The sequence below is a fragment of the Simochromis diagramma genome, unplaced genomic scaffold (assembly GCF_900408965.1).
Source record: "Simochromis diagramma unplaced genomic scaffold, fSimDia1.1 OVJJ01000816.1, whole genome shotgun sequence".
NCBI lineage: Eukaryota > Metazoa > Chordata > Actinopteri > Cichliformes > Cichlidae > Simochromis > Simochromis diagramma.
The window spans coordinates 17,866,840-17,880,203 of record NW_024386908.1 but is presented as its reverse complement, the minus strand read 5'-3'; the positions used below and the strand labels follow the sequence as shown (position 1 = coordinate 17,880,203).

At 39.4% G+C, this 13,364-nt stretch overlaps 1 protein-coding gene across 5 annotated transcripts; it reads left to right on the top strand.

Annotated features, from left to right (window-relative positions):
• Positions 1-135: 135 nt before the first annotated feature.
• On the top strand, positions 136-10,994 carry LOC120736113 (acyl-coenzyme A thioesterase 1-like). 5 transcript variants are annotated; one of them, XM_040036088.1, is made up of 11 exons: positions 136-352; positions 2,118-2,323; positions 2,933-3,032; positions 5,330-5,514; positions 5,967-6,127; positions 7,157-7,276; positions 7,406-7,491; positions 7,560-7,653; positions 7,765-7,845; positions 8,005-8,146; positions 10,399-10,994. In XM_040036088.1, the coding sequence occupies exons 2-11, from the start codon at positions 2,131-2,133 to the stop codon at positions 10,521-10,523; spliced, it is 1,287 nt and encodes a 428-aa protein (XP_039892022.1). In that variant the 5' UTR covers positions 136-352; positions 2,118-2,130; the 3' UTR covers positions 10,524-10,994. The 5 variants fall into 5 exon arrangements, with proteins under 5 accessions (XP_039892022.1, XP_039892024.1, XP_039892023.1 ...); XM_040036090.1 differs by having other exon boundaries at positions 2,105-2,323; XM_040036089.1 differs by lacking the exon at positions 136-352 and adding an exon at positions 666-785.
• Positions 10,995-13,364: the final 2,370 nt, after the last annotated feature.

The following is a 13,364-nucleotide window of genomic DNA, read 5'->3' as shown; positions in this document are numbered from 1 at the left end:
AAATCAGAGTATATGTTTGTAGATTATCTATTACCCTGTCAGGAGTAAGTGTTCTTTCCTCCTGCATGACGTGCATTTACAATTTAATGCACAAACTTATAGTCTACGCCCACGTGTGACAACCCGCCTTAAACCCCGCCTCCTCTTCCTGGCTGCAGTCAACGGATCCAGTCGGTGTCCATTAATTTAGGCCTTTACTAAAATTCACCAACAACAGGGAGAAGCGGTGGAAATAATCGTCAAGAATAAGAGAGAGAAACTTGTCTCCACAAAGCGAACAGGTGGAAGTTTGTCACACCCTGTTGGAACTAATTCAGGAGAAAATCGTCTCTTCGTGGTGTACGTTTCGAAGGTAACAGAGGACAGCGGTTATTTTACATGTGGTACTTGAACGCAGCACACTTGAACCAGTAGTTCCCAAACTTTTTTTGCTGGACCTCCACTTTGTTTTACAAGAAAAATATCCCCCCCTCCCCCCGCTCACGCACACACGCACGCACAAACACATCCTCCAACCACACGCACCCGTATTTTTCTCCATTGCGGTTTATTTCACACCTCAAACATTTAGTAAACAATTAAGCAAATACAAGTAATCTGCAGGTAGTAAGAAAATAAACTACTAACTCTTTTACGCTGCGTCCGCACGTACACGGGTGATTTTGAAAACGCAGCTGTTTCGTCCGCACGTAAACGGCGTTTGGAATCACCGAAAACTGAGATTTTTTTAAAACTCCTTTTTTGGGTTTATGTGTGGACGAGGGATTCGTCACGCAACATTAAAGGTATGTGCCTTTTTCCACGTCACGCTGTGCGCCACGTTATTGTTTACAGGAGATGAATTGCAGAATGATAGAGACAAAATACTGTTAATCTGACTATCTTCAGGTTTTACACATGCAGTTACTGTCCCTCTATTTAGAAAGGCAGAGGTGTCACGGTGTAATTATTTTACATGTAGTTGTTTTTTTCCCTGTGTAATAATATTCAACATTGCTATCAATACGCACATACGTTTTTCAAAAAATGCCTCTCTGTGCAAAATGGGTTTAAAAACATAAACAGCTGTGGGATACTGTTTGTCCGGGATTTGAACCGAGGGAACAAATCGTGGCAGGATCAGCCTGATATTATTTGTATCCCACTGTAACTTTACTGTATAAAGAGCTAACATCTCCAAAATGTCAGGAGTGGTTATTTATTACAGCAAGTGTTTGTGTACTAAAACTTTCCAAAACTTTCCAAAACTTTCCCTCTTCCTAAACAATCAAATCCCACGTGTTGACTTATTTTTTTTTAATTGGTCGACATGGTGCATTTTTCCACCAATAAGAAATAGGTGGCTTTTTTTCTTTCTTTACTGTTTTCGCGCTGTCATTACAAAATGCTTTAAAACACACACACACTCAAAATCATGATGACAGCATTTAGAAAAAAGCGTGGCTTATATACATTATCATAACTCTGGATTTACTGGCCTGTAATTAAAATTAAAAAACTTTGAAGTCCGAACTTTAAATGTGAGCTGAAATAGAGAGTCAGCGTGGCTGCAGCGTGTTGCTATGTCAGCTTACATCAGTCATGTGATTTGGAGGTGCAGTGTGTCCGTGGACCACAGAGGGTTAATAACACTCACCTTCCTTCCATTTCCAGAGTGTAACATCCAACCACCTGTGTAAAATCCGAAATTCCCATGGTGTTGTTCAAAATGTGCTCTGGCACAATCATAACCATCGCTTGCTACTGAAAACAAGAAAAAAGCTGTCCTGCTATGGCCTGAATCATTTGTTAATGGTGGAGGGGGGGGACACTATGCAATATGTTCAGTTTTAGCATTTATATTCAGTATTGACTGTAACTACGCTCAAACTGTTAATGCTATCTTATTTTAATAAACAACACTGTCATATGCAAAACTGGGGTGGCAAGGGATCATTTTAGGGTGCCACTTGCCACCCCATGCCACCCTTCTAGATCCGCCCGTGCAAGGGACATGAAGAATGCATGAAGTTAATGAACTTTGGCCATCAGTCCAGAACATGAACTTTGAACATGAACCATTGAACATGAACTTTACCCTGTCTGTGTTATTCAGTTGTCACAGTTTCTCTCCACAGACTGTTCTCAGCCATGACCCAGGTCGTTCCTCCGATCCTCTCCGTCACCCCGAGTCGGGCTCTGGTTGATGAGAAGTTCAAAGTGTTGGTGGAGAATCTTCCTCCGGGATGTCCGGTAACCGTCCGCTCCCTCCATAACTCCGAGGACAAGCACGACTGGGAGGCTTACGGGCACTACGTCAGTGACCACAGTGGCGTCGTGTCAGGTGGGCTTCTTTGTTTTCCTTTTTTTTAACTTACCAATACAAAAAAAAACCCCAAGTACCTGAAAAGAATAATAAAGTAAACCATTGAACAGATGCATAAGAAGCTGACGTTAAAAATTATATTTGTACATTCACACATAATTGCTATAATCAAAGTCATATTTAGTTTATGAAGCAGGAAGCATTGAATCCATTCCAGCTCCTTTGGTGTAAATCAAAGTGACGACAGGTAATCTGGAGATGGATACCTGCAGCTCATTTAGGTTGCACAGGTAGTCCAGCTGAAGGCTTCCTGTGTCCCAGAGTCTGACATAATGCAACAGATGTACTCCAGTGGGATTTTTGTTTTGTTTTTTTCCTCTACATAATCTTTAAATTCAACCAAATACTTTTTGGTCTTACTTTTGGTATTACTATTACTTTTATTACTTTTTTTTTTTTTTACATTTTTAACTAAAATCAGTGAGTGTTATTGAAAAAGGTGTTTTACTTTTGATGTTTTTGTTGCACATGTTCTATTGAACTGTAAATGACATAAAAAAAAATGTTATCTCACTTTTAATAAAGCAAATAAAGCGAAAAATAAATTGCCCCCCCCCCCTCTTGCAGTATCAGAAGATTTAAGTTACGGAGGCACATACACAGGAAAAGAGCCCATGGGTTTGCTGTGGAGCATGCGGCCCGTCCCGGGCAGCCGCCCAGGCCTCAGGTAACACATTCAATCTTCTAGTAAATCTCGTAGCATGGCTCTATAAATGACTTTTAATTACTGGATCAAAATTTGTACTCCAGGCTTTTTCCCCAGTGACATCATCGGTCTGCATTAAATCCCAAACAGCAAAGGTAGTCTGGACATACTTCTGTCCAGATGTGTTACATATCTAGATAGAAATTTGACGACTAATCTGCCAATTTTTCTCTGATTAATCGATTAGTCAACAATTATTTCAATAACTCTTATCACCTTTTCTTGTGGGCAAACCTCCTGTTCTAGGCTGTAGTACCTCACCTGCTTAAGACTGCCCATTTGTGAATATCACCCTGTTGTCTCATCCCACAGCAAATTAAAACAATCACTCATATGAATTTGAAAATAATCAAACGTATTTTTAACATTATTCAACAGGACTCTCAGATTAAAAACGAAATAAATACAAATGTTAGGTAATAAAGATTAAAGTGCTAGAAGTATTTAAAAAATAAAAATGCTAAATGGAACCTAAATGGCTTCTGCACATAAGTTCAGTTAAAGCTTCAAATTAAATAAAAAAGATTTTATTTTCCGGTCCAAAATAAAAAGTTTCCAGATAATTCAGTTCATGAATTCACGATTGCAGTATATGCTCTGGAGTGACGCTTGCTTTTGAGATGATGTTCCCAGCTGCTGATAACCATGCTGAAGATGCTCTCGGTAATGACTTCAGCTATTTGAGACATGCAAGAGCCTATGAGCTATAAGACAGTGTAGTTACTCCTGTTTAATGGTTTACTATCACATTTCCCTCATTAGCTAACAAAACTGAACTGTTTTGCTGCTTGCACTACGCTCTTTGTTAGTATTGAGTGCAGTCTTGGCAGATGATATAGGCAATACTTCCCCCATAGCTTCCTGGAGTGTATTGCAGTTACAAAAACACATTTACCCGATTTGAAAATATAACGCATCAACAAATTTTTATAGTCGACATAATCTATTATGGCAACTAATCGTTGCAGTCGTAGTGTGTTATCTGGCTTCATTGATGGATAAAGTTGTGTGTCATCTGCATAGCAGGAAAAATGCATGCTACGCCTTCTAATGATACTGCCTAAAGGAAGCATTTAGAGTGTAAATCTAACCAGTGTGAAAACAGTCCCCACTTCTGGCAATCCAGTTATTGTGGCGTGAGTGAACTTATCAAAAGTTCCATGGCAATCTGCTGCACCTCCCCTGTCTCTGTGGCTGCCGTGCTCTGTCAGAAAATGACTAATTACTGATGCAATACCGCTTGACAGTCCATTGATTTAGCATTGTGGCCTCACTCAATCCATTCGACAGCAAGTCAGCTACTTTTTGTTTTGTTATCTTGTTCTTAAGTGATGACGTATGAACCCTGCTTCCAGGTCCAAATTACTCTGCGTTTATTAAGGCTGTAGTGTTTTTAACATGTTTTAATGTTTTGTATCTTCTTCTATTTAATCTGAACAAGCCCCTAAAAAAAGTCAGTGATCACTTTCAGCCTCTCTCAGTTTTTGTTACCACTGTTCATTTTAAAGCTTAGTTTTTAAAGCCTTACGATGTAACCACAGCCCAGCCTATGCAGCAGTATATTAATGACTGACCTCGTATTGTGGATGGATTATTACTACAAACAAAAAAAATCAATGGGAAGGGACATCTGAAGATGTCCATGTAGTAAGGTCTAAGATATGATGGGGCCTGATCACTCAGGACTTAATATATGAAGAGAAGGATTTTAAACAACTCACAGGAACTCACATGTCACAGGAACAAGAAGCTGATACAGTTAAATCTTCAGGGATCCTTGGTAGTTCTTATAAATGACGAGTCTTCCTCACACACAGAGTTCCACAGCAGGTGGCTCTCTCCATAGCAATCACAATAATGCCATGCTTTGTGATAGTATTGCCTAAGGGAAGCAAGTATTATGTAAATAATCTAAGGAGCTTGAAATGAAAAGAACACAGTCCAGAGATGGCAAATTATTATCCGTTGTATCTTCCCTAGGGCTTAATACCCGGGACTCACCACCATTTGATCTTAGAACTGAAGAAGCTTCATGGATGAGAGGTGAAACATCTTCAGCACACCTAAAGAAGTTCAGCTGCTTTTCTTCCCAAACTCCTTAGATTACCATGATCTGGATGACAGAGAACATACACAGACCTCTAAAGTAAATAGTATTGGTCCTACTACAGAACCCTGTTGAACTCCATAACTAACTTTTGCTTGTGTAGGCTACTTTTTGTTTAATCTGTCAGGTAACTCATGTCATTATTGGCCAGGTTAAGGAAGATGAATGTGTGCACACCCATGCTGGTCACCATCTCGGTCCACAGTGGACACGAGGGCTTCAGGGACCAGGCCCCTCTAGTCTCAGTCCTCACAGAGAGATGGTACATGGCCCCTGGCATCCAGAGGATCAGTATTAATGAGCAAGGAGTGCAAGGGACTCTGTTTATACCTCCAGGTACACCTACAGCACCTGTAATGACACGTTTATTCTCTTAAATACGTATTTTGTTGATTTTATTTTTTCAGAGTGGCTGGGGTTTTTCTTTCATAATGGTGAAATGTAAATTTAAAAAATCAGTTCTGCTTTTCTTTAAAATATATTCTCATATTAAACATGGCTAAAGGTAAAAAATTAAAAAAAATAAATAAAAATCAGCCTGTGTACAAGTAACATGTAAAAAAAAAAAAAAAAAAAGCAAAAGCTCAGGCTTCAAGCTGATCTAAATGCTGTGGCATTGAAACATGCGGGCAGGGCTTGTGTGCCTGGTGTGACCATATTAGTGAATTCCTCTCTTTCTGACAATATACAGATCCAAGAGTAGGAAAAAAATCCACCTGATGTCCGAGTTTTTAGCTCACAAGGATGACTTGAACCAAAGTAATTTTGTCCTGTTTGTCTGACTTCAGGTCCTGGACCGTTTCCTGGGCTGCTGGATATGTGGGGAGGTGGTGGAGGGCTGCTGGAGTATCGTGCTGCCTTGCTCGCGTCTCACGGTTATGTTTCTTTGGCACTGGATTACCTCAGATTTGACCAGGAGTCTGAAAATTTGGAACTGAAATACTTTGAGGTTTGTGTGACAGATCACCATCCAAAATTATGAATTAAGCCGTTCCAATCACTTTCATGGCCACAGGTGTATAAAATCAACCAGCTAGGCATGCACACTGCTTAATTAATAAAAAAAAAATGGGTTGCTCTTAGGATCTCAGTGAATTCCAGCATGGTACCATTATAGGATATCACAAGTCCAGTTGTGAAATTTCCTTGCTACTTAAATATTTCACACTCAACAACCGCAACTTAGCCATAAAGTGGCAGGCCTCATGAAATCACAGAGTGGGTCAGCAGATGCTGTGGCACCAAGGTTGCCAACTTTCTGCAGAGAGGGGATGGCGCCTTCTTGATCCTACGTGACTGTGCACCAGTGCACAAAGTAAGGTCCATAAAGACATAGAAGAACTGGACTGGCCTGCACAGAGTCCTGGCCTCAACCTGAAAGAACACCCCTGGAATGAATCGGAGCGAAAACTGTGAGCCAAGCCTTCTTGTCCAACATCAGTGTCTGACCTCACAAATGTGCTTTTGAAAGAGTGGTCAGAAAATTCCCATTGTCCCCTCTGACCATTAGACTTTTCTCCAGAAGGCATTTGTCTTGTCCATGTGGGCAGCTGCAAATTTCATTTCTTGGACTTGGACCCATTCTTTCCAGTATTGGTCAATTCAGTGAGTGCTGTCAAACAAATCCGTTTTAGGCTGCAAAGATAAACTATCAGTTGTAGTTAATCATGATAACTTACGAGAAGTTAAAAGGTCTTGACTTTGTCAAGTTAAAGGACACTCGAGAACTTTCAGGTCCACTTAAAAAGATTGAAGTGAGTGTATGTATGTATAGAAAACCCAAAATAAATTCAAACTTGTGCACCCATTTATTATTGTTTAAAGTCACGCATGTTGTACAATGATTCAACTCTGGCAAAAGAACAGTTCAAAGAATTCATTAAAAGCCCAAAATTACTCTGACATTCATGTCCATGATGAGTGTTTGTAAACTCCTCATTACATCTGTACTTATTATTTAATATTCTGATCTCTTCAGACGGCGTTTAATATTATTAAGGACCATCCTCAAGTGATGCCAGACAGAGTTGGAATTTTTGGTCTTTCTCTCGGTTCACTTGTTGCTGTCACCTTGGCAGCCTACAGCACCATTATCAAGGTCAGAGTGCGAGGGAAATGACTTAAATTTCCTCTTCTTTTACCTTTAAAGTAGACCTTAACCCACTGACCTCTTTCTTACTCCAACTGAGGTATAAATCAAATTTCGTAATTTGTCATTTCATTCCAGCCTTGTTGTATTGTTTGTATCAGCTCCAACCACTATTATCCAGCACAGGGGAGCACAGTCGCATCCAGGTTTGAAGGAGTAACCAGGTGGGTCCGTGTTTGTCGGTCCATTAAATTATTATTGCTGTTTCGTAATTACTAATATGTTATGACAGGCAGCTTTACAAGGCGCGTGTGAATGAGGACAACCAAGTGATCTGGAAAGATGTTGGTCTGGAGTTCATCACTGACCCCTCAAACATTGCCGAAGTGAGTGCTGGAATATACTGCAAACACCTGCATGTTAAATACCAATACAAGTCAGTGCTGGACCTATTTTATTATTTGTAACATTGTTTTAAAGGTGTTTTTTGTTGACAGGTAGGCAGAATTAACTGCCCGACATTGCTGGTTAACGGCTGTGATGATCAGAACTGGCCCACAGTGGAGATGGCGGACGATGTGAGGTCACACACACTCACACAAATGCTGTTTATGAGAGTGATGGATGTCAAGAATACTGGAAAGTTGGCAGTTCTTGTTTGAGTATTGTGAACATTGAACAAATATGAATGTGAACATTAACATACAGTTAATCTAAGGTTGACCTCTGACCCTCAGGTGGCCAGGTTGATGCGTGAAGCTGGAAAGGAACACCTGTTGAGCAGATTAGCATATCCGGACACCGGACACCTGATTGAGCCACCGTTCTCACCTCATTTTAGAGCTACGACCTTTGTCATACACAGCAGTAAAGAAAAAGGTCAGATTCCCACACCTGTACAAAGGCTTTGGCCTCACTTCCTGTTTCTTACCTGATACAGATTCTGGTCATAATAACAAAACTTCATCAAGTACTATAATACACTGCTCAAACAAAGAGAGTATAGCATCAAGTCAAACTTTTGGGATATTGACCTGATCAGTTAAGTGGTAATTAAAGACTAAATGAAGAACAGGTGTACTAGACAAGCAACAATGAGACAAACAGGAATGGCTTTACAGGTGGAGACCACGGGTATTTTATGCTCCTACATAGTGACACCAGTTACAGGGATGTTTAATCACTCTGACCTTTTGTCTTTTTAACTTTTTTTTTCAGTAAAACAGCTGCAGCTTTATAGCCTTTGTACTTTGTCATCAGTTAACTTTGGAGTTGGTACAAAAACCTCCAAGATTAAATAAGTGTATTCAGCATTAAGAGGGAACATATAGGGTATCACTGGGTGGTGTTGAGGTCTGACTCTGAGGGCAGCTCCTGTAATCACAAAGAGAAAAGCATCATCTCAAACTATCAAAGTTTATCCCTCAAATCTAAAATAATAAATAAATCTTGCCAGTCCTCACACACTGATCGGACGTTCTGCTCTTAGGGTTTTTTTTTTTTACTTACCTCTGACAGCTGACATGGGAACTGTTCAACATAGGCAATAATTTATATGTTATCTAGTATAATATTAATCTTTAAGTGGATGGTGCTTTTTAAACAGAGGTCTGCAAAGATACCTGGGACTCTCCACTCTCTGATCTTAGAACTGAAGAAGCTTCTCGGGTGAGAGGTGAAGCGTCTTCAAGAAACTTAAAGAAATCCGCTTTTTTCCCCAAACTTCTTAGAGTACAATGACCTGGATGAATGAGAACCTTCACAGACAAATCGACCTCGTTTCCTCAGCGCAAATCTTGTGGAGCTTGTGTTTATCCTCAGAGCGACTGATGTCATTTAAAATTGATAAATGAGATTTAAAACGAGGGAGTAATGGACACCAAGCAGCAGATCAATCAGCATAGAAACAGGCTGTAAGCTGAAAGAGCCAGGCTGTAATAATCTGTTTCTAATGCTCTATTTTTCAATGTAAGACGTGTGGCTTAGGTTGTTTAGAGGACTCTGTGCTGGGCATTGTCTTAAAATGGAGATAAAGAAAAATGTATTTTTATTTGCTGAGGTGGCTGTAGTGGAATCACCAATTTCTAAACTGCTAAAAACAAGTCTTTGTCTCCTAATGACATTCAGGGCATCCTGAAAGAATTTATTATATCAACATAGAACAAAACATTACAAATAAATTTACTCGAGCCTATACTCCATAACACCCGATTGATTATTTAATGATCTCCTCTGTGTTTGTCACAATCTTCACTGACTGCCTTTGACTGTCACTACAGTCACACCACTCGTCACATCGTGAGGGGAGGATATTTGGTCATTTGAGCAGATCGGTTGCAGGACTATATTACTGAGGTACACGGGTACCAGTCCATGTGCGTCATTAACTCTGTATTGAATGCAAAAAGCCCAAGTGCTCATTAAAACAAAAAGTGTGCCAATAAAGTACTCTGTCCATTGATCCCTCCTTTTAAATATGTTAAATCGCATCAGTCAGGGTAAACACAAACTCCAACAGATTTGTGCTGAGGAAATGAGGCATACTTGCTTATTTTGTGCTGAATATTGTGAAACTGATTATCACCAGTTAATGTGGGCGGATTCCTGATTTTATGTTACAAAAACACAGATCTTTTTTTTCCCTTTTTTTAAAAAAACAAACCAAAACAATAATTTCATTGTTGTATGAATGTAATTTTGATAGATATATGCATTTGCACAAGATGGAGACCTTTTTATTCCAGCATCTTTAATAAATCAAACCATATGACACACTGTCGGACAGATGACCATTCAGTGAAAATAACGAATCAACACGTGAGGCATCATTCTGAACACGGAGAGTAGAATACGTAAACAAATCTAATCGGTTAAGGTAAAAGCCTGAGCACTGACTACTCATCTTAGCTAGCTAGCTAATGACATTAATTACTGATTCGCTTACAAACACACATTTAACTTAAGAAAAAAGTGCAACCGTACTGCTGGCCCTTCCTTCGATAAGTCCAGTTTGCTGCAGAAAACGTCAGGCTGACAATGAACCGTTCTTTATTTGTAGTTTGACGTGTGTGTGTGTGTGTGTGTGTGTGTGTGTGTGTGTGTGTGTGTGTGTGTGTGTGTGTGTGTTGCAGTGCTATTACTGTGGGGAGGAAAGACCAAACCTCACTCTGATGCTCAGGAGGACTCCTGGAGGAAGATTTTGAGCTTTCTGCAGTTTCACCTGTACTGTGGCCCAAGTCTCAAAGCAAAGATATGAAAAGGTGCATGATGCTGCTCAAAAAATAAATACATTATGTGCCTTTTTCAACCATCCATAAATTCAAATTTTTATGGTGGGACATCAACCAAACTGTTTTTCTTGATTTGTATCTAAAAAATAATTTAGCCCATTTGAGGCCCCTTTGTTAAAGGCCCACTTTCCTCTGATTGGCTAACTTCTGGAAGCCAGCTGAGGGGTAGCACCCATAAATTTGTTAGACAATGTATGTTACAGATTTTTACAGATATCTATAATTTTCCCTGTTAACTAAAAATAGCTCACTTGCTTCCCAATAGAAAACCTGTTTGGTTAGATTTATAAAAAATTATGATGTTTTTGGGTTAAATTGTTATGGCTGAGTTTTGGTTTCCCTGTTGCCACGGCAATGCAATTCAAATCATGTTCTAATATGTTACAATAGCATCACTGATGCCCAGATTTGACATATTTGACAACATAGGAAAACACGACAAAAGTTAGAATATATTTTTAATTTGGATTTTTTCGAATTCCATGGATTAGACATTTTATAATTCAAGTGGCAAATAACGAGTCTCATCTGTGTTTTGTTCTGTAAGATCAACAACCTACAGTGTTAGGTTTTGTATTGCTGATTGTCATTTATGCTTAGAGTTTTATAATTAGTTTTAGATTGGTAGAGGTTTGATCCTTAATAATCTGCAAACTTTGTGTGCATTCCAGAGCACTCTGGGAGCATGGGAGAGGTCGTACCTTGTCTTATTGTTTTATGGTAGGATAAACATAGCTATATCTGTTTTAGGCTAAGTGCCTTTTGTTTAGATGAACTGCTGGACTTCCAGACCAGCAGGTTTAGGGAAGTCATTTATGGGGTCACACTCTGACCCCACGCACACACACACACACACAGGCAAGGTACTCTTTGTTTGTATGTAGACGTCATATGTTAATGAACCTATGTATATTCATGTAACCTCAATAAAAGAGCAGTGTTATGGGGGAGCGGACGAGAGCGACTGGGGTCAAGCGAAGGAACGGCGCTTGTCGTGGTTCTCTCCCTCATGCATGAGTAACACGAAGAACTTTGCCTACTTGGTGTTTAATGCTTTTTGCTGTGTAGTTGAATTGTCCTTAACGTTCCAGCGAATAGGTTTATGCTACAAACCTATCATACAGTATTAGAGAGAAAACCCCAGCTATCAAACTATCCTGTGTGAGCAAGCACTGGGCGACAGTGAGGAGGAAAAACTCCCTGTTGACAGTAATCCAGATGGTGGATGTGCTTATTGACATTTTATGTACTGTCTCCCTCAGTAGATTCAATTAAATTTTATTTATATAGCGCCAAATCACAACAAAAGTCACCTCAAGGCGCTTAGTCGTAATTAACAGCAACATTTAGATGCTGTTAAATGTTTTAGTTGTTATTATGCATTAAACAGTGTTTGTTGATCTTGAAGCTTCATTCACTCAGAGGTGTTTTTTATTTTTAATGCAGGCCTCAATGTCTCTTTGTGTATACTTATATACTTAAATAACACCAAAAAAAACAACAACCTGGGGGCTGGCTTGGACCTCGATCTTGACACCAGGAACTGACTTCCAGTGAAGGCTTTCGCTAATGTCGTGTTACTTGATATACAAATGCCAAGTAACTCATCAGCCTCTCAGAATACTGAGAAATGTTAATTCAACACCAGTGAAATTACATTTATTTTTATAAAATGTGATTACAGTTTAAATATGGAGGGCCCGGAGTGTCAAAATGAATTAATTAAATACGCCATTAAATAATTGTTTCATTAATTAATTAAAATTATATTTAAATGAATATTTCAATGATTAAATGCCCATTCATTTTATTTAAAACATTTAATAAATTATTTATTCAAATTTAATGTAATTAATGACACAATTCATTACGTATTTAATAAATAACACATTGATTATTTATTTTACATTTTTATTAATTATTGAAACATTTAATTGTTTAATGATGTATTTATTTATCATTTTGCACTTCTGACCCTGCCACTATGTTCTTGAATTTATTTTATCTGTCAGCCTCACTCGTCAAAGTCTAGATAATCAATTGCTATGACCTCGTGGTAGTGTGGACTTGGGGCAGCCAGGTATCCCAGAATGCATTTCAAAACACAAGCAGCACTAGTGGTGGTGTCTAAAATGTAAGTTTTATTAGGGCAGGTTGTCAACATAGAACATGTTTGTAGTGCTCTGATGTTTTCAGTCGCTAGCTTTGCTAACAGTCAGCTGACAGAGTGTACCAAGCTCACAGCCCCGGGACGTTTCTCGGTACTCAAGTATGCAAGTCTGTACCCGTGTTTTCACGGGTTTTCCACCCATTCACACACTGGTGATGGCAAGCTACATTGTAGCCACAGTCACCCTGGGGCGCACTGACAGAGGCGAGGCTGCCGAACACTGGCGCCACCGGGCCCTCTGACCACCACCAGTAGGCAACGGGTGAAGTGTCTTGCCCAAGGACACAACGACCAAGACTGTCCAAGCCGGGGCTCAAACCGGCAACCTTCCAATTACAAGGCGAACTCCCAACTCTTGAGCGACAATCGCCCCTAAGCTTCATACAGGTCAGCACAATCACTACATGACAGAATAACAAGTTTAATCTCTCTTAATAAAAATGGTATAGAGCTATACTGCTTCTTGAATAAAAACAAACAGGTTAGGATGCTTTTATTTTTATTTTAGTGGACACTCAAACCTACAATAGACTTGGGAAAGAAGTGAACAAATATTTAGAACATGATCATTTCTGGAGCAGCCTTCAGGATCTGCACGTATTAACCTCCCATTTCTATTGTGTCTCAAAATGTTTGC